The 19,439-nt window shown below is 47.9% G+C and overlaps 1 protein-coding gene and 1 long non-coding RNA gene across 2 annotated transcripts in view; one reads left to right on the top strand and one right to left on the bottom strand.

Moving 5' to 3' along the window:
• Positions 1–9,914: 9,914 nt before the first annotated feature.
• Positions 9,915–17,256, bottom strand: LOC129522734 (uncharacterized). Its single transcript, XR_008666972.1, has 3 exons — positions 14,874–17,256; positions 14,323–14,504; positions 9,915–10,068 (listed from the first exon to the last, which is right to left on the bottom strand). It is a non-coding gene; the product is annotated as an uncharacterized LOC129522734 (long non-coding RNA).
• MREG (melanoregulin) overlaps positions 11,006–19,439 on the top strand; it is a 65,085-nt gene continuing 56,651 nt past the window's right edge. The window contains exon 1 of the mRNA XM_055345058.1: positions 11,006–14,242. Within this exon, the coding sequence (XP_055201033.1) occupies positions 14,001–14,242 (242 nt within the window). The 5' untranslated portion in view covers positions 11,006–14,000. The remainder of the gene's footprint in view (positions 14,243–19,439) is intronic.

Genomic DNA, 19,439 nt, shown 5'->3' with positions numbered 1-19,439 from the left:
CTGTAAGACAGTTACCGTTGGCCCCTTTTATTTCCAGTGCTACCCCAAGGCTTGGCTCAAAGAAGGGTCACCCTGTGGGCTAACTGTGGAACACCAGCCTACCTGGACACTGCCTTCTTGGGAAGCCGAGACCTGGCTGCAGAGTTTCCACTTGGGCTTTAGTTTCTCTCCTCCATCTCTTCCGCACTCCTCGCTTGCACGGGCTTCACTTTAACGAGAAGAAAGAAAAAAGTCATGTAAATGAAACCTTACAGCCTGCAGCCCACCCATCGACCCCTGAGACGTGCAGAGCGTGACGCTCCTCGAGGAGTTCACAGCTGCCTTCCCAGCTTCATGTGGATATTTCATCAAAGGCTAAAAGCGACGTCACCTTGACAATCGTTAAATCTTGAAGGTCCTAGAAGACCCTGCCTCCAGCCTCCAGCACATGGAAATTCCTTGGAAACCTACGTTATCTCCCCCGCCACTCCCTCCACAGGCCTCAAATGTCTAAGAGCCACCTCTCAGGCTGCCAGGTGCAGCTCTTCTGCCCAAGGCTCCTGCCCTGAGTTACTATAAAATCACCTTTTTGCACCAAGAAGCTCTCACGAGTTGTTTCTTGGCCATTCACTATTGAGCCCAGACTTCAAGTCACAACCTCTTCACTGAAGTGGCTGCCAGTTGAAATCTGCTCAACTCGTGGGAAGATTTGAAACCATATTCCAGAAACGTGTATTAGATCGTGATACTAGGGAGCATCTGGTTCTTTTTTTTTTTTTTTTAAGATTTTATTTATTTATTCATGAGAGACACAGAGAGAGAGGCAGAGACACAGGCAGAGGGAGAAGCAGGCTCCATGCAGGGAGCCCGATGTGGGACTCGATCCCGGGTCTCCAGGGTCAGGCCCTGGGCCCACGGCGGCGCTCAAACCGCTGAGCCACCGGGGTTGCCCCATGGCTCTTGTTTTATGACAGCTGTCCAAAGGGATATTTAAATCTCCGGTTATCCGGTTATCCAAAGGGACGTGCTCAAGCTTGTGGACAATGCGATTTATGATTTGCCTGGTCCCCAGCGCCCCCTGTTGGCTAGTGTCCGCATCCACGCAGCTGTGTCCGGGCCCGCTTTCACAGCATTTCCAGGGGCACGTCCTGCCCTAGTGGGAGTCGGATGGTGAGGACCCACAAGGCCTAGGCCGGCAGCATCCACGCTGCATTCCCGGGGGCTCCTTGCTCGGCTCATCGAGCCAGGCCCTCCTCCCTGTTTCCATGTGCAGCCTCCAAACTTGCTCCCCTAGGGCCTGTCAGTTCCCTAAAAGGAAACTTCTTGAAAACCTCTCCTGGGGACGCCTGGGTGGCTCAGCGTTTGAGCATCTGTCTTCAGCTCAGGGCGTGATCCTGGGGTCCTGGGAGTCCCACATCAGGCTCCCTGCACGGAGCCTGCTACTCCCTCTGCCTGTGTCTCTGCCTCTCTCTCTGTGTCTCTCATGAATAAATGAATAAAACCTTTAAAAAAAGAAAGAAAACCTCCCTGATTGAGGCCACTTTGCTGAGGTCATGAACAACCTGTGTGCTCACTGCACTCTTACATCCTATCTGTCTGCTTCCTTTGCCCTTTCCCGTCTGTTCCAGCAGAGCCCTCGGTGGACTCTCTGCTTCCAGGAGTTATGGCTTTTAGAGTCGGCTGGAGTCCAACCCCCTGGTTTCAAACCCCAGCTTCGACCACTTACTCTTGTCACAGCTTTGAGACAACTGAGACATTTGGATATTGATTGGGCATTAGTAGATAATTATTAAATAATTACTTGTCATTAGATGTGATAATAGCAGGGCGGTTACTTTTTTTTTTTTTTTAATGTCCTTCCCTATTAGGGAAGAAATTATAGTAGGGATTTACTTTTAAATACTCTAATTTAGGGGCACCTGCGTGGCTCCGTGGGTCATGATTCCAGGGTCCTGGGATCCAGCCCTGTATTGGGCTCTCTGCTCAGTGGGGAGCCTGCTTCTCCTCCCTCTGCCTGCCGCTCCGCCTACCTGTGCACACTGTCTTGCTCTGTCAGATAAATAAATAAAATCTTAAAAAAAATACTCAAGTTTAAAGAAAAGTGGGGGAGGCGAAGGGATCAGGTGACAGGAGTGACAGATGGTTAATTCTACTCTCTACCTTTGGGTATGTATGGAAATTCCTAAAATTAAAAAAAAATGCAAAATAAAAATGGTCTCCTTAATTACTTGTGTAGAGGGTAACATGGGGAAGAAATAGTTGGCTTTATAAATAAAGGTTATTTGGGAGAAACAGGAGAGGGCCTTCATGTGACATCCAGTGGTTCATGGGGGTACACGGGTATGGCAGGAGTGAAAGACCAGGTTCTAAATGGAACATGTATTTGGTAGAACAAAGCTGTTGCCTCTTAACCTGAACTCTGCGCTGCAGGCACTGGGCATAATCCAAATTTCTTGGTCAGCCTCCCACGCTGGTTGGCTAGCATTCCCAGTCAGTCAGCCCTAGCACAAGCCAGTTGGGTAAACGTGTAGAGTTGCAAGAAGTGAACAGTCATCCAATTATTCCGGTGACATTAATATATTGAATTCATAGGCTCGAATGGGGAAATTGATATCCAATTGGTAAATTTAGAAAAGCTCAAATAAGTAATGTGAAAATGATATTCCTTGACTCTCTTGACTATTTGGACCATAAGCTTTTGTTTTCATCTGCAGAGACTGAGTCACAAATTTAGTTAATCTGAGTATGGACTCAACAGAATTACCTCTTTTTTAAAATTTTTTTAAGGTTTTATTTTATTTTTTTAAGAACTTAATCTTTTTTTTAACCTTTATTTATTTATTTATGATAGTCACACACACACACACACAGAGAGAGAGAGAGAGAGAGAGAGAGGCAGAGATATAGGCAGAGGGAGAAGCAAGCTCCATGCACCGGGAGCCCGACGTGGGATTCGATCCCGGGTCTCCAGGATCGCGCCCTGGGCCAAAGGCAGGTGCCAAACCGCTGCGCCACCCAGGGATCCTTTTTTAAGGTTTTAAATGTATTTATTCATAAGAGACACAGACAGAGAAAGACAGAGAGAGGCAGAGACATAGGCAGAGGGAGAAGCGGGCTTCCAGAAAGGAGCCCAATGTGGGACTGGATCCTGGACTCCAGGATCACGCCCTGAGCCCGAGACAGATGCTGAACCGCTGAGCAACGTCCCCTCCCCAGTCCCTACAGAATTACCTTTTTTCAAATGCTGATACTTACCATAAACTTAAGTAGTAAAGATTTTTTTTCAAAGGAGTCATTTCTATGGGTGATTCACAGTAATTGTCGTATGGAATTGCTTATCCAATTGAAATAAAGGCTGTATGTCCCAAAGCCGATTTTGTTGAATTTCTTTGGCTCCTTGTTTTCAGATGAACCAAAAGAGGGGACTGGTCTATTTCTCCCTTGGGAAAGATTGACGTGTGAGGTACTGAGTCTAGATTTGGGGTTGGTGGGATTGACTGTGACGGGGAGGGAGAAGGAGCCACCCTTCTCTATTGTTGGGATGGAGATTACAGGAATCAGGGAGGATGGGTGCCTTTACTGGATGCTCAGTAGTCCTTGGAGGAATGAAACTGAGGGGATTTCACTAAGATACAGAAGAGGACGTTTTGTTGAGCAAGCAAAGGGGGTGTGTGTATAGACATGGGCCTTGTGGTTGCCTTCTTCAAATTGGAGAACAGAAATATATTGCCCACAGGGGGGCCTGGGTGGCTCAGCGGTTGAGCCTCTGCCCTCGATTCAGGTTGTGATCCTGGGGTCCTGGGATCCAGTCCCGCATCAGGCTCCCTGCAGGGAACCTGCTTCTCCCTCTGCCTATGTCTCTGCCTCTCTCTCTCTGTCTCTCATTAATAAATAAATTTTAAAAATCTTTAAAGGAAGTAATCTTTAAAATAAATTACTTCCTTTATATAAGATAGTAAATCAAGCTGATAAAGCAAGTAGCAATAATCAGATCGGACGAAATAGAAGAACAATAATCAACGACGGGTGGCACATGCTGGCCGGGAAGCGAGGACTTGCTGCCCAGTTGAGCAGTGCCGTGGCAGGTTTAGAGTTTGGCTGGAGCCATTTGAAGCCTCGCAGCTGAATACCGAGATGGTCCTTCAAGACCTCGGTCTACACTGGTGGTGTAGCTGTAGCAGCTTCCCATGTGTTGAGCAAAAGAAGGCTCTCGAACCCATTTCAGATCCTTAGCCCATCTCCCAAGAGACTGTGAGGCATTTACAGTGGACAACCACGAGGAGACAGCATGGAGAGCTACAGAAGCGGGTTGCACGAAATCTTTTTGGGGAGCTGTACCCGGTACATTTGCTTGTACAACTGGCAGGGTTCTGGCCTGCTCATGTATCTCTGTGAGTGTTATGGAGAAATGTGATAAAACTGAATGGAAAACTTAAAAACTCACTGTCATAAATTTGATTGTCTATTAACACTCAGATTGGTAGGGTTCAGGCCTAAAGTTGAGGCAAACTTTTGGGGGCCTCTCACAGCCAAGGACGGGGCTCCCTTCTCCAACATTACAGTTATGACACATGGCTTCTCTCATTTTGTAACTTCGTGTCACCTTGCACGTAGGGAGTGCTTAATAAATGTTTATTGAGTAGAATTTAATCAGATTAGGAACAAGTGTGGTATAATTAATGGACCCAGGCTTATGTTTAATTTTACTTGGCTCTAATATGGGGAGATTTGGCAGGCAGGAGAACACTTGGGATTACAGGGGGTGGTAGTACTTCTAGAGGTGTGGAACGGTCTCGCCCCCACCACATCTGAAAACGTGAGGATTGAGACCAGGTATCAGAGCGGTGTGGGTCACGGCAGGGTAGTCACTCATGACAGTAGAGTTAGAGAGGGGGGCATGGTTAGAACAGGAATATGGTGAGAGCAGTATAATTAGCTCGGGGAGTCTGGTTAAGATAGTTGAACATGGGGCAGCCCGGGTGGCTCAGTGGTTTAGTGCTGCCTCCAGCCCAGGGCCTGACCCTGGAGACCTTAGATCGAGTCCCACGTCCGGCTCCCTGCATGGAGCCTGCTTCTCCCTCTGCCTGTGTCTCTGCCTCTCTCTCTGTGTGTGTCCCTCATGAATAAATAAATAAAATCTTAAAAAAAAAAAAGATAGCTGAACATGGAAAAGATGGGGATGAGGGAAGGAAGGGACACACTGTCGGAATCAAAAGGTTGAGCACCTTGGGGCACAGGTGAATATGGAAGATGTCAGTGTCATAATTTTGCAAATTTTGTTCTGGGTGGATTTGCTCTGCGTAATATTCTGAGGATGAGCACTGCTTATTTCTCATCTTTGCACTCCACAAGAGGCTTGGCCCGGCGCCATGCTTATAAAGTTGGCATTCAGTACATATTTGTGAGATTAAATACTTTGGCTATGTAAGGAGATGGCGCAGAATCTGGTTAAAGCTCATATATTTTATTAACAACAGTAATTGTAGCTAACGTTTGCCGAGTGCTTCCTATTTTCCTGTGACACTGTACTGGGTATTATTTCACCTCATCCCGAATGCAGCCACATGGGGGCATTGTGATGCCAGAGCCCAGATGCCCTTAACTGCCTCGCCAGTGGTTCTCGAATGTCCTCTCTGTGTCAGTTTGCAGGAGCTGCCCTGACGAATACCATACACTTGGTTGAGTTAAGCAACTTTCTACTTTCTCACGGTTCTGGAAGCTGTGAGATCAAGGTATCGGCAGGGCTGCTTTCAGTCTGAGGCTTCCCCTGGGCTTGTAGATGTGGTCCTCTTTCTTTGTCTTCACCTGGTCTTCCCTCCATGTCTGTATCCCAATTTCTTCTTTTTTTTTTTATTAAAGATTTTATTTATTTATTCATAAGAGACAGAGAGAGAAAGAGAGGCAGAGACACAGGCAGAGGGAGAAGCAGGCTCCATGCAGGGAGCCTGATGTGGGACTCGATCCTGGGCCCCAGGATCATCACCTGAGCCAAAGGCAGACGCTCAACCGCTGAGCCACCCAGGCATCCCCCAATCTCCTCTTATAAGGAGGCCAGTCATGTTGGATTAATGACCTCATTGAACCTTAATTACCCCTTTAAAGGCTCTGTCTTGAAATACAGTCACGTTCTGAGGTATGAGAGATCAGGACTCCGACACAGGAATTTTGGAAGTGACACAGTTCAACGTGTCACCAATGTGCCTCAGAATTCCAAAGTCTTGGAAGTAGGGGCGGGCCTAGGGTCCGGGAAGTGAGGGGCACGGGGCGCAACACAGGGGCCATGCTCACCCTCTGGGTTGTTTGTACGAGTTCAGGGTCGTGCCATAAGCACCTCATTAGCCTCCGCCTAGTACCATCCGTGCTGGGGAGCCCGGTAAAATAGAGTCTGGGTCCCCACCTCAGAGCTTACCATTCAGAAGGAATCGGGCAGGGCCTAGGAATCTGGAGTTTCAATAAGCATCGCCAGGGATTCTTCTATTGCAGGGGTTTAGGATCACCGCAGCCTAGAGAGAGTTCCTTCACATACAGCACAATAGTTCCTCTCTTCCTCTTTGGTTTGGGAGTACATGTTGCTGAACTCATCAAATACTCCTCCGAATTTTCAGGGGGTGGGGTGGGATTCTGAAGTCCCTCCTGCAGAAAGCTCCTGTAGTCCGAGTTGCTGGGCATTGACCTTGACAGAACCACGGACTTGCTCTTTTTTGGTGGGATCCTTTCTGTCCATCCTGGATGGCACAAGCCCCTTGGACACACACAAGCATGTGTGAGCCAGAGCATCAGCAACTGCCATTACTGAGTGCAGGTCACACTTATTCCTGAGTCTGAAGCTTACAAGCCTCTCTACTGGGTGCCTGGGTGGCTCAGACAGTTGGGTGTCTGCCTTCGGCTCGGGTCATGATCCCGGGGTCCTGGGATCGAGTCCTGCATCAGGCTCCCTGCTCAACAGAGAATCTGCTTCTCCCTCTGCCCTTGAAGTCTTCTCACTCTCTCTCTTTCTCTCAAATAAATAAAAAAGTCTCTACTAAATTTTGAGGAGGGCCAAGATATTTATTCTTGAAACTGAAGGAGGAAAGACTGATAATTTTTTTAAGATTATTTATTTATTTATTCATGAGAGACACAGAGAGAGAGGCAGTGACACAGGCAAAGGGAAAAGCAGGCTCCCTGTGGGGAGCCCGCTGGGGGATTTGATCCCAACCCCCTGGGATCACGCCCTGAGCTGAAGGCAGATGCTTAACTGCCGAGCCACCCAGGTGTCCCCTCGGAGCAAAGACTGATTATTAAAGTTTTCTGAGTACACATTTTGGGGGAGGGAAGGAGGTGAAATCGATCCACAGACTGTACCAAATAAAAAGAGTGTGAAAATATGGAAAGTATTTTGCATTATGGAAAACCATGGAGTGAAAAGACTGACGGATTCTCAGATGGCGGATCTTATCAATTTCTCTTCAAGAAGGAGGAATCAAGCAAAGAAACAGACAAAAATCTCACCTGACTTCATCCAACTTTGAACTGTTCTGTACAGCCTCCATAACAGTTGTTCTTAAATGATTTTCTCTCTGAGCACAATCATCCCTTTTCTTCTTTCTTAACCCTCCTCAGTGGGACTGTATGGGTTGAGCTCTGAAAGCAACAGAATCTGACCCTTGTTAACTTTAAGCAAAATAAATAAATAAATAAATAAATAAATAAATAAATAAATAAATAAATAAGAAAAAATTATTGATTCAACAAGTGGTGGAGTAACCCACAGAATGATGGGCAAGCTAAACAGAACAACTGGGTTTTGGAAAATACAGGAACGGGAAAGCTCCAGACATCTAGATAGCAACTGCTGTTGGGCCTTTTCTTGAGAATGCTGTTTTGAAAATAGTTCATGTCTCAATTCCAGCCATGCTTTCATCTTTGGCTCCTTATCCTTCAGATGCAAATTTCAGGAAGAGTGTCTCCTAGGCCCGTCTTGGTCTCATGCCCATCCCTCATTGGAGGTCAGGGTCTGAGGGATGGGGGGAGTACATTCATCGTCATCCCCCACCCATGGGACTGGAGGAGGGTGTTCCTCAAAGGAAAACAAAGTTACCGGAAGGAGACGTGAGGCATACTGCAGAGGCAGAGACCAGAGACCCAAAGGGGACCCTTGGCTGGCTTTTACCTTGCTGACATCCAGTCATTTCACTCCCTGATGTGACCTCTCCAGAATCAGGAGGCATGTTAGCTGTCCACCTTGGGCCACTTAGGGTGAGTGATGATGCTCAGGTCGGCTCGGGATACTGGCTTGTTTCAGAAGATAATCTGTTTCCTATAAGGAAGAGTGTCCTCTAGCTCTCTACTGGATTCGAGTAGCTCTTCAGAAATTAAACATAACTTCATGCAAACCCTGCGTTCACGAAATAGCTCCTTTTCTGTTGACATACATTTCTTTTTGTTTTCTTTTTAAAGATTTTTATTTATTTATTTGACAGAGAGGGAGAGAACAAGCAGGTAGAGCAGCAGAGGGAGAGGGAGAAGCAGGCTCCCCACTGAGCGGGGAGCCTGATGTGGGGCTCGAACCCAGGACCCTGGGATCATGACCTGAGCTGAAGGCAGATGCTTGACCGACTGAGCCACCCAGGTGCCCCTGTTTTCACACATTTCTTCAACACAATTTCTTTTTTTTTTTAAATTTTTTTTCTCAATACATTTTCTTAAGTGTTTACCACGTGCCTGCACTGTTCTAGGTGCTGTGATGCCGAACACCCTTCTGTTTAGTGAGTCCCTACCCCACACTGTTCCAAGTGCTGGGGATACTGTGAGAACAAAACGAAGTCCTTGTTTACATGGATGGAGTCCACATTCTAGTTCACCATGGGCTCCTCAGGGCCTGACTCGATAAATATCTGTTGAATGAATATATGAACGACAGTGGCTTAAACTATGTTGCTGCAAGCAGAGCTTCCTGCGGAGTGCACGCCTGATGTGCTGTTGGGAGCTCAGGGATTTGATTTCCTAATTTTTCCTGCCCTGTGTCTGTCTTTTCCTCCAACTCTCACAAGTCATCAATAAATTCTTAGACCATACTAGCTGTTTTCAAAGCAGGCTCTAGGGTCTCTCCTGCCCTGGAGAAATCTGCCAACATGGGCCAGCAGTGCTGCCCTGAAAACAAGCGGCTGATGGGTCTGTGAGTCACCACCTGCCCCGGGGGGCTGCTTACTCCCCCAACATCGGGTGCCCAGGGGTTGTTGGTTAATGTCATTGTCACCTTCTGCGGTGGATGGTGCTGGCATCAACCTGGGTAGTAGGAACAATCTAGCATCACTCTAAAAAAAGGAACGACGTTGCTCTCCTGCAAGTGGGGTCTGGAACAGGAAATAGGCTCACCAAAAACGTGGTCTCAGCTACCTGGCAGCTACGGCTGGAGGGCTGGGTAACATTGTTATTCCCATCCAAGGTGCAATTAACCCCCCCCCCAAAAAAAAAAAAAAACAAAAAACAAGCCAAGGAAATCAGGAGGGTATTTAACTTCTGGGAAGACGAGCCAAGCAGAGACACAGATCTAACAACCCTTGGAAAGCTGATAAACAGAATACTCATAGCAGTTAAATGAATGAGGTAGTCTAACATGTGCTAATAAAGAGAGACATCCAAGACAGATTATTAGGTGGAGAAGGTTGGCAGCTTCACATGCACCTTTTATACTAACACAAAACACTGCCAAAAATAACGACACACATGACAATGCTCTATGAACATCTCACAGGCCCACAGGTGCATGTGTGTCTGGAAAAGGTTGGAATTGTAGTGATAACCAGCTTATTCTGGAGAGGGGAGAAAATGAACAGGAGTGTGGGTCGTGGTCAGAAGAAACCAGCTGTACTGTTTCAACTTTTTTAGGGGAACATTTCATTTATAAGTTTTAAAACCTAAAATTAATTAAATTAAATTTAAAAATTTTAAAATAGTTTTAAAGATTTTTATTTATTTATTCATGAGAGGCACGGGGACAGGTGGAGAGACAGGCAAAGGTCCCCGATGTGGGTCTCGATCCCAGGACCCTGGGATCATGCCCTGAGCCAAAGGCAGACGTTCAACCACTGAGCCACCCAGGCATCCCTAAAATTAATTTTAAAAGAAAAATATTAATAATTGTTAGAGCAGGCAAACAGTATACGTGATTCTTGGTAAGTCAGGGGATTAACTTCCTGATGACGTTAAGTAGATGCGGTTCCATGGTTTTCTAGAAATGTCTCATCTGAAACAGACCACATAAAAGATGCCCACACACTGCAGAGGTACAAACGTGGAAAGAAATACTGTCATGAGTAAGCCAAGTAGTATTGGAACCGACATTCGCCCCACAGGCCTATACTGGATTTGATCAATAGTGTTGAACTTTGACATTTCTCAGGAACTTTATGGTTTTCAAACTATCTCATTTGAATCTCAGGACTGTGTCAAGTTAAGCTGGGCCCGGTTCATCATCTCCATTTCACAGACAAGAAAATCGAGGTTCAGAAAGATTTAGTGACTTGTCTAAGAGCAAAACCAGCAAAGGAGCAGAGCACCTACAGTTTCCAAGGGCTGAAAACCTTCTCTGATTTATCGACTCAATAAATCCAACTCCAGTTGTTAACAGTAGCGGCCAGGCCCTAGCCTGCATCATCTTGCTGGCTGAGTTCACATCTTGGCAGCCCTCTTTACCCACTTTCTACTTAACCTAGGTGGATTGACTCACATTCAAAATCCAATTTTAGGAACTAGCGCATTCTCCTGAGGGGTTTTCCAGCCGGGGCAAGTTTACTGTCAAGAGCAACACTTAGGGACGCCTGGGTGGCTCAGCGGTTGAGCATCTGCCTTCAGCTCAGGTTGTGATCCCGGGGTCCTGGGATGGAGTTCATCAGGCTCCCCATAGGGAGCCTGCTTCTCCCTCTGCCCATGTCACTGCCTCTCTCAGTGTCCTCATGAATAAAAAAATAAAATCTTAAAAAAAAAAAAAAAAGAGGGATCCCCGGATGGCTCAGCGGTTTGGCACCTGCCTTTGGCCCAGGGTATGATCCTGGAGACCCAGGATGGAGTCCCACAACAGGCTCCCTGCATGGAGCCTGCTTGTCCTTCTGCCTGTGTCTCCACCTCTCTCTCTCTCTCTCTCTCTGTCTCTAATGAATAAATAAATAAAATATTAAAAAAAAGAACAACATTTAGCCTCCATCTTGCCATGGTTGCAAGTGATAAATGATGTGGAGCTGGGATTGAGCCCACAGCCCTGTGCTGCCTGGCAACAGCTGGTACCCTGTAATGTTGGCTTTTCATCATGGGTCTTTATCCCATCTCTCCAACTAAGTCAAGGTGTTAGGAAGCTCCTCTTACTCTCTATCCTTCCATAGCCAGCCTGTCAATGAGCACGTACTGATAAGTTCCTTCAGCTTCATAACGTAGCCAGAATAGGACACACTTAGGTGTCGCAACACATTTAAAAAATTAATATACTTCGGGCAGTCTAGGTGGCTCAGCGGTTTCGTGCCAACTTCAGCCCAGGGCATGATCCTGGAGACCCGGGATCGAGTCCTGCATCGGGCTCCCTGCAGGGAGCTGGCTTCTCCCTCTGCCTGTGTCTTTGCCTCTCTCTCTCCTCTCTCTCTCTCTTTGTGTCTCTCATGAATAAATAAAATCTAAAAAAAAATGAATGCCCATGAGAATGGACACTTGAGAAAATAAACTCTTGCTCTTCCTCCTCACCCCTGCAAACCTGCTCCCCCCACACTCCTCTCTATCTCCATCAATGGCAAGTGAACCTTCGTAGCTTGTCAACCTGAAACCTTAGAGTCACTCCTTCCTTTTTTTTCACACCCTATTTCCAATCCTTTGGCAAATCTCGTTGGTTCTATCTTCGAATTCCATCCAGAGTCCATACCACCTCTACCGCGACCTCCCTGGTCTGTCCCCTGAATCTTTAGAATAGCCTCTGTTCGCATCCCTTGAACAGCCTCTGCACTCAGTTTCTTCTCAAGATAGCAGCTAATGGAGCCCTTTGCCATCTAGATAGATCACATCGCTCCCTCCACTCAAAAACTTCCAAATCTGAGCTTAACTCAGAGCAAAGTCCAGCATCCTTGCAAAGTCCTACCAGGTCTCACGTTCCATCATTTCCTATTACTTTCTCCTGGCCCCCTTTCTCTCCAGAGTCCCTAGAATTCTCCTTTTCATGGGATTTTGCACAGTCTCACTCTCCCTGAAATGCTCTTCCCTCGCGATATCATAGCTAAGCTTGCTCATCTCCTTCAAGTATTGGCTTAAATGTCACAATATTAGGAGGCTTCCTGTGACCACTCCATTTAAGTGTAGGCACCATCCCTCTCCCCAGGACACACTCACATGCGCACACACACAGACACACACACACACCCCTCTCTGGCACTTCTTGTCTCCTTCCCTGCCTTATTTTTCTCCATAGCCTGCATTACCGTCTAACACACTAAAGAACACACTTGGTTTGCTTGTCTAACTCTCCTAGAATGTTTGCCCCAAATGAATAGGGATTTTTGTTTCTCTTGTTCACCGCTGTTTCCCCCAGAGCCTAGCACAAATCTGGCACATAACAGATGCTTATTAAGTATTTGTTGAATAAATCAGTTTGGCAAAGATGAAAAATTAGATGGTACCGATTGGTGGGGGGATAGGGAAATAGCTACTTTCATATGTTGCTGGTCAGAGTACAAATTGCAATCGCCTCCCCAGAGAGCAAACTGGCAAGATGCATTAAAATTTAAAAAGGCATCTTACCAAGACCCAGCATTTAGCTGCCAAGCATTTACTCAATAGATGTACATGTCCAAACACATGATTCAAGGATGCTCATTGCTGCATTATTTTAATGACAAAAGGCCAGAATGAACTGAAATGTCGGTAGATGGGGGGGTCTGATGGAATAACATATGGGCATCCGTATGACTGCATAATAGAAAACTTGAAATGACAGAGGAAGATACCCACTTATTGCTGTGGGACAGTCTCCAGGATCTACTGAGTGGAACAAGCCAGGGTGCAAATGTGTGCAGTGCACCACTGTTTGGAAAAAAAAGGGGGGGGGATGTAAGCCCAGTACTTCCAAGTTCTACAAGCATACATATATACATGAGTACCTAAATAGCCCTGGATAATGGCAAGAAACTAATGCTAAAGGTGGCCTGTTCTGAGGGGTCTATTTTTTTTTTTTCTTAAGATTTTGTTTATTTATTCCCGAGAGACACACAGAGAGAGGCCGAGACACAGGCAGGGGGAGACGCAGGCTCCCTGTGGGGAGCCTCATGCGGGACTTGATCCTGAGACCCCGGGGTCACGCCCTGAGCCAGAGGCAGATGCTCAACCACAGAGCCACCCAGGCGTCCCTCCGAGGGAGTTATTTAAGGGCTCGGGGGTTTGAAAACGACTAAAAAAAGAAAAGAAAAGAAAAAAAAAAAAAAAACCATGGTGAATATAGTACTTGGAAAAAACCCGCTTCTGGGGGCGTCTGGCTGGCTCAGCCGGCGGAGCGTGGGCCTCTCGATCCGGGTTTGGGTTTGGGCCCCCGGTTGGCGTGGAGAGGACTTAAAAAATAATAATAATAATAAAAAAACTGTGAAAGGAAAGCAAGCCCTCGGTGCCGTCCTGCTTTTACCCCGCGGGGCTGGCCCGGTGGAGAAGGAAAGAACGGCCTCCACGGCGCTGGGGGCGGGGTGGGAGGAGGGCCTTAGGGCCTTTCCTTCCCGGGGAGCCAAGCCAATAAAACGTATGAATGGATGCGGCCCAGCCTCGTGCTGCGTGACCCCCCCCCGCCCCCCGGGCCGCCCGGCCGAGGTGCCCGCCGCCTGCAGTGCCCGCTTCCTCCTTAGGGCAGCAGCCGCGCGGCGCGGGACGCCGCCCCCCCGCCCCCCCCCCGCACCTGCGTCCGGGGAGTTAAAGACCCGGGGAGACGCGGCCCTAACGAGGCCCGGGGGCGGGAGGCGCGCGGCCGCGCAGCTCTGGCCGAGGGGACGTCCCGGCCTCGCCCGCGTCCCCGCCGCGGCGTGATGCGCTCGGAGCCGGCCCCGCACCTGCACGCCGCCCCGCACCTGGACGCTGCCCCGCACCTGGACGCCGCCCTGCACCTGCACGCCGCCCCGCACCTGCACGCCGCCCCGCTCCGGCCGCTCCGCCCGCGGGGCTCGTCGCCGCGCATGGGGCCGCGGGGCTGGCTGAGGACCGTGTGCTGCTGCTGCCCGTGCAGGTGCCTGGAGGAGCCCGGCGCGCCGGAGAAGGAGCCCCTGGTCCGGTGAGCGCGCCCCGGGGCGCCGGGCCCCCGCACCCCCCCCCCCGGAGCCCGCCCTGCAGCCCCGGGGCCTCGGGTCGCACCTGCGCCCGCGGGGAGGGACCTGGGAGGGGCGCGGGCCGCGGGGGGTGGAGGGGGGAGGTCGCGGCGGGTCCCACTGGGTGACGCGTGGTCGCCGTGGATTCACCAGGTGGATTTCGGTGACGCGGGCGACCGTGCGTTTCTGCTTCGCCCCAGCAGAAAGTTGGACGCTCCGCATTGCGTGCTGTGACCAAAGAAAAGGCGACTTAGGTGACCGAGCCCTGGAAATATTTTTCACATTAAAAAGAAAAAAAAAGAAAGCACCCCACAACCGCGCGCATCTTGAGGGCGCAGCCTGTCCCGGCCGACCCGGCGGGCTCGCTCAGGGAGCGCAGGCTGCAAGGTTCGCGCCTGCTCGGCTCCGGCCGGGCCACCCCCCCCCCCCAGCTGGGGGCTGTCGCCGTCGTGAGGACCCCCGTGGAGGTTCCAGGACACAAGCCCTGGATTTAAAATGAAACTAGGGAGCAGTGCATGAGGCCCGAAGCCGGGGTTGCTTGTGAAACATGCGGCTGCCCCGAGGAGCCTTTCACAACTTCTCAAAAGCATAATTTACCTTTTCCTCCTCTGTCAAGTCCCAACACTTCCCTTGACTTTTGAGGCCTTACGTCACCCCTCACTGCCTGTCCGCTGGCATTTTCCAGCATATGAAACACTCCTTGCTCGTTGATTTAATCAGACAGGCATCCTGGCAGCTCTGGGAACGATCCAACCTTCTGATTCCCCCCAAGCTCGCCTCAAGGAGTGACCTTTATCCTTCCTGCCCCCTCCTAATTGCTGGTTCCCAAGCCTCTCCCCACCCCGGCAGTTCTCTTGGATTGCTTTGTGCTTATTCATCCCCCACTCCTAGGATTTAGGATTTCAAATTGACCATCTGCCTGTGCAGTGAGCGCACACGTATGTGAATTTACGTGTCATGTTCGTCTTATCTATAGAAACAATTGTACACACTCTTGCTGACGGTTTCAGCCAGAAACCTAGATTATGAGGGTACTATGGGCAGGGGGGTGTCTAGTAAACCACTCCAAATCTTAAAAGAAGTAGGCAGCAATCTAGAATTTCATGCTCGATTGTACGTGCAGCTTGTCAACATTCACTGTAACGAGAAATAACAGCACTCATCCTTGGTGCCTTGGGTCTTTCCAATTTTCCATCCCCAGATGGCTATTTGAGTTAATAGTGTTGGTTATTTTAAACTCTTGACCTGCCCCGGTTTACATCGTTAAGTCGATGAATTTTGCAAGGGATCTTAAGAAGACAGAGTCGTTCGGGGACGGAATGGCATGGTGTTCGTGAGTCAGATTGCCTGGGGTTGAAGATCCCAACTGGGTGACCGGGCACTAATTAGGAAACTTATTTGTGCCTTAATTTCCTCATCTGTAAAATGGGGAGGATAACAGTGTGTACCTCAAAGGGTTGCAGCGAGAAATGAAATGAGCTAAGCCGCGTACAGTGGTTAGTCGAGCGTCTGACACACAGTAAGCGCCCTGTAAATTCTAGTTACAGTCACTCATCGTTGTTATTCCTCTGAGCATGTGACCAGGAGTGGACTGGGCTTCTGTGGTTTCATGTCAGCTCTGGCCTCATTTCAAGGCAACACAGATTTGGGAAGAAGCAGGGTTAGGCGTGTGTATGGGTTCCTGTATCTTCCTTCTTACTCAAGTCATCAGCAGGTCTAGTTGGAAACTTTTTGTTTATTTATTCTAAAGTGGGAGGTTCAGTGGTGTTTCGTATATTGACACCGTTGTGCAGTCATCGGCACTATCTAATCTAGGACATTTTCATCAATCCCAAAAGAAACCCCACACCCATTAGCAATCCCTGGCCACTCTCCCTGCCTTGCCCCCACCCCATCCCCTGCAACCACTGACCTGCTCTCTTATCTTCCTGGATTTGCCTAATCTGGACGTTGTGTATAAATGGAATCATACACGATGCGGCCTTGGCACCTGGCTTCTTTCACTCAGCATTGTGTTTTTGAGTTTCATCCGCATTTTAGCATTTATTAGCGCTGCATTCCTTTTTAAGGTTGAATAGTGTTCTTCTGTTTGGCTTCGCTGCATGTTATTTATCCATCCACCAACGGATGGACGGCTTGGGTCGTTTCCCCTTTTTGGCTGTGAACGTCTGTGTACAGGTTCTTGTGTGCACGTATGTTTTCAGTTACCTTGGGTGTATACCTAAAAGTGGGATGGCTGGGTCATACGGGAATGCTGCATTAAACTTTTTGACAAACTGCCAGGCTGTTTCCCAAAGTGGCTGGTTTGAAATCTTGATGTGGTGAAATCATGTGGCCAGATGGTCTTAATTTTTATTTTATGGAGAACTTCATTCTTTAGGTCTTTTTCTTTTTTCATTTATTAAAAAAAAGTGGGGGGGTTTGTGTATAAGCTCTCCTCCTAACTAAATCATTTAGGGTAAAGCAGTGGTTTTCAAGTATTGTTTCATGCCCCAAGGGACCAGTGCCTGGAAGAGGTGTGGTTGGGGGAATGATGTGTGTCATTTGTGTCCACGGTCACCTGCAGGCCTCTTCCAAAACGCACCAGGGATTCTTGTTAGTTCAAGAAAAGCAGCTCTTAGAGTCTCATCTCCTTTGCTGATCTGATCATGTCTTTTATGTTTCAACCTCTTTCTTTTTGCCTTTTCTGGAACTTTATACCTGAAGGGAAATACCTGTTCCTTGTCTGGTTTGTCTATATTTTTTTCTGTTCCACTAGTTCTTTCTTTCTCCTTTTTTCTAGAAATATACCGAGGCTTCCCCCTGCCTGGAAATTCATCCTGATATTGCCAAGCCCATCAGTTATCATCCTGTGCTTTTTTTGTGTGTTGAGCACAAATGTCTTGAAGGGGTTGTCAACTGTGCCTCCCCACCCCCACTTTCTTCTTTATGACCCATGCACCATGAAATCTGGTTCCTCTTTTTTCTTTCTTTCTTTCTTTCTTTCTTTCTTTCTTTCTTTCTTTCTTTCTTTCTTTCTTCTTTCTTTCTTATCTTTTTTTTTTAAGATTTATTTATTTTAGAGGGGGTAGGGGCAGAGGGAGAGAGAGAATCCCAAGCAGATTCCCTGCTAAGCAGAGAGCTGGGCACAGGGCCGGATCCCACGACTCAGATCATAGCCTGAGCTGAAATCAAGAGTTGGAGGCTCAACCGACTGAGCCACCCAGGTGCCCCTTAAATCTGGTTTCTGGCCCCTGCCCGATTCCATGAACATTGCTGTCTTGAAAGTCACAAGGAAGAGAAATCTGATGTTCTTTTCTCAGTGTGTGAGCCATACCTCTGTGCTGACCATCCGTGCCTGTTTTCACGCTTCTTTCCCTGGCTTGTCTGATTCTGCATTTTCTGGTCTCTGCCTGTGATGGGTCCAGTCATGCAGATCCCCCCGCCACCCCGGGGTCTTTGCTGATCCCATATTTTGTTAGCTAGGCATCCTGTCATGTTTTGTACTTCTTAAGCTTCTACTCTGGTCTTCAGGCCCACTTCAGTTGCCACCTTTGTGTGGAAGCCTTAGAAAGTCTCCCCAAGCAGTTGTGGCGTCTCCTTATTCTCTCTTTCCCGCTCGGGGCACTTACCTCTGGTTATTACAGTTCTCAGCTGGGTGCTGCAATCCCAGCCAGATTGGAGGTTCTAACCTAGAATGGGGGGGTCAACCCAGCTCACCGGACTGTTCCTCGCCGTGCTCAGCATAGTGCTTGACATAAATTAACTGAAAATCTACTTTTTGATTGATAACGATTACAATAAGAGTTGTTCATTTGTTAATTTCTATGTATAATTTTTAAAAAATGTATTTAAAACAAAATGCTATAGGGGCTCCTGGTGGTTCACTCATTTAAGCGTCTGCCTTCAGCTTAGGTCTTGATCCTAGAGTCCTGGGATTGAGCCCTGTGTCAGACTCCCTGCTCAGTGAGGAGCCTGCTTTTCCCTCTCCCTCTCCCCCACCCCTCTACTTGTGCACTCTCCCTTTACCTCTCTCTCTCTCTCTCTCTCTCTGTCAAATAAATAAATAAATAAATAAATCCTTTAAAAATTAAAAAAAAATAAAACAAAATGCTAAAAAGACTAGTAGAGCCAACACACGTATACCCGTCCACCTTAAGAAAACAGTCATAGAATTGAAGCCTCTCCCCATGTGTCTCTCATGACTGCATCCACCTTCATTCTTAACTTTATAGAAATGATGAATCCTGGGCGGATGTCATTGCACCAATGAGGTTTCTTTGCATATCTTTTGTCATTAGTCATCCCTAGGACTGGATGAAATAGGTGTTATTTATCTCCATTTTATAAAGGAGGAACTCAAGGCTTAGAGAGTTTAAATGGATTCAAAGTCACATTTGGTAAGTTGGAGCGCCAGAATTTGAATCCATGTCTATCAGGCTTCCAAGTTCATGCCTGGCACTATAGAAGATTTGGAAAACTACCAAATATTTTCCAAAAGTAACTTGTAGTATTTATGGACGAGAAATAGGTGGATATCAGTAGCCTTAGCTCCCGTGTGTCTTGGCCCCTTATTCCTTCCCTTCTTCCATGTCCTTCATGGGTGTAGTTCTTTTACCTAGAAGTGGAAGCAACCTGGACCCATGACCCAAGCCCAGTGGGACGTAGGAGACCTGAGTCCTAGTTTCAGTTATTAACTAACTGTGGGATTTGGAGGAGGACCTCTCTTACTTTCCTCAAACTTTAGTTTTTTTTTTTCTTCTACAAAATGGGGAAATCAACAAAAAAAAATTTTTTTTTAAGATTTTACTTATTCATGAGAGACACAGAGAGAGAGGCAGAGACACAGGCAGAGGGAGAAGCAGGCTCCCTGCGGGGAGCTCGATATGGGACTCGATCCCAGGACCCTGGGATCATGACCTGAGCCAAAGGTGGACACTCAACCACTGAGCCATCCAGGTGCCCCTAAAAAGGATTCATTTATTTGTTTGAAAAGAGAGAGCGTGCACATGCCAACAAGGGGAAGGACAGAAGGAGAGGGAGAGAGAATCCTCAAGCAGACTTCTTGCTGAGGGCAAAGCCTGATTCAGGGCTCAATCTCACAACCCTGAGATCATGACCTAAGCCGAGATCAAGAGTTGGACACTCAATGGACTGAGCCAGCCAGGCAGGCGGCCTGGGAAA

This window comes from Nyctereutes procyonoides, unplaced genomic scaffold (genome assembly GCF_905146905.1).
Source record: "Nyctereutes procyonoides isolate TBG_1078 unplaced genomic scaffold, NYPRO_anot_genome, whole genome shotgun sequence".
Taxonomy (NCBI): Eukaryota; Metazoa; Chordata; class Mammalia; order Carnivora; family Canidae; genus Nyctereutes; species Nyctereutes procyonoides.
Note: the sequence above shows the minus strand (reverse complement) of the source record. Positions and strands in the feature narration are given on the sequence as shown.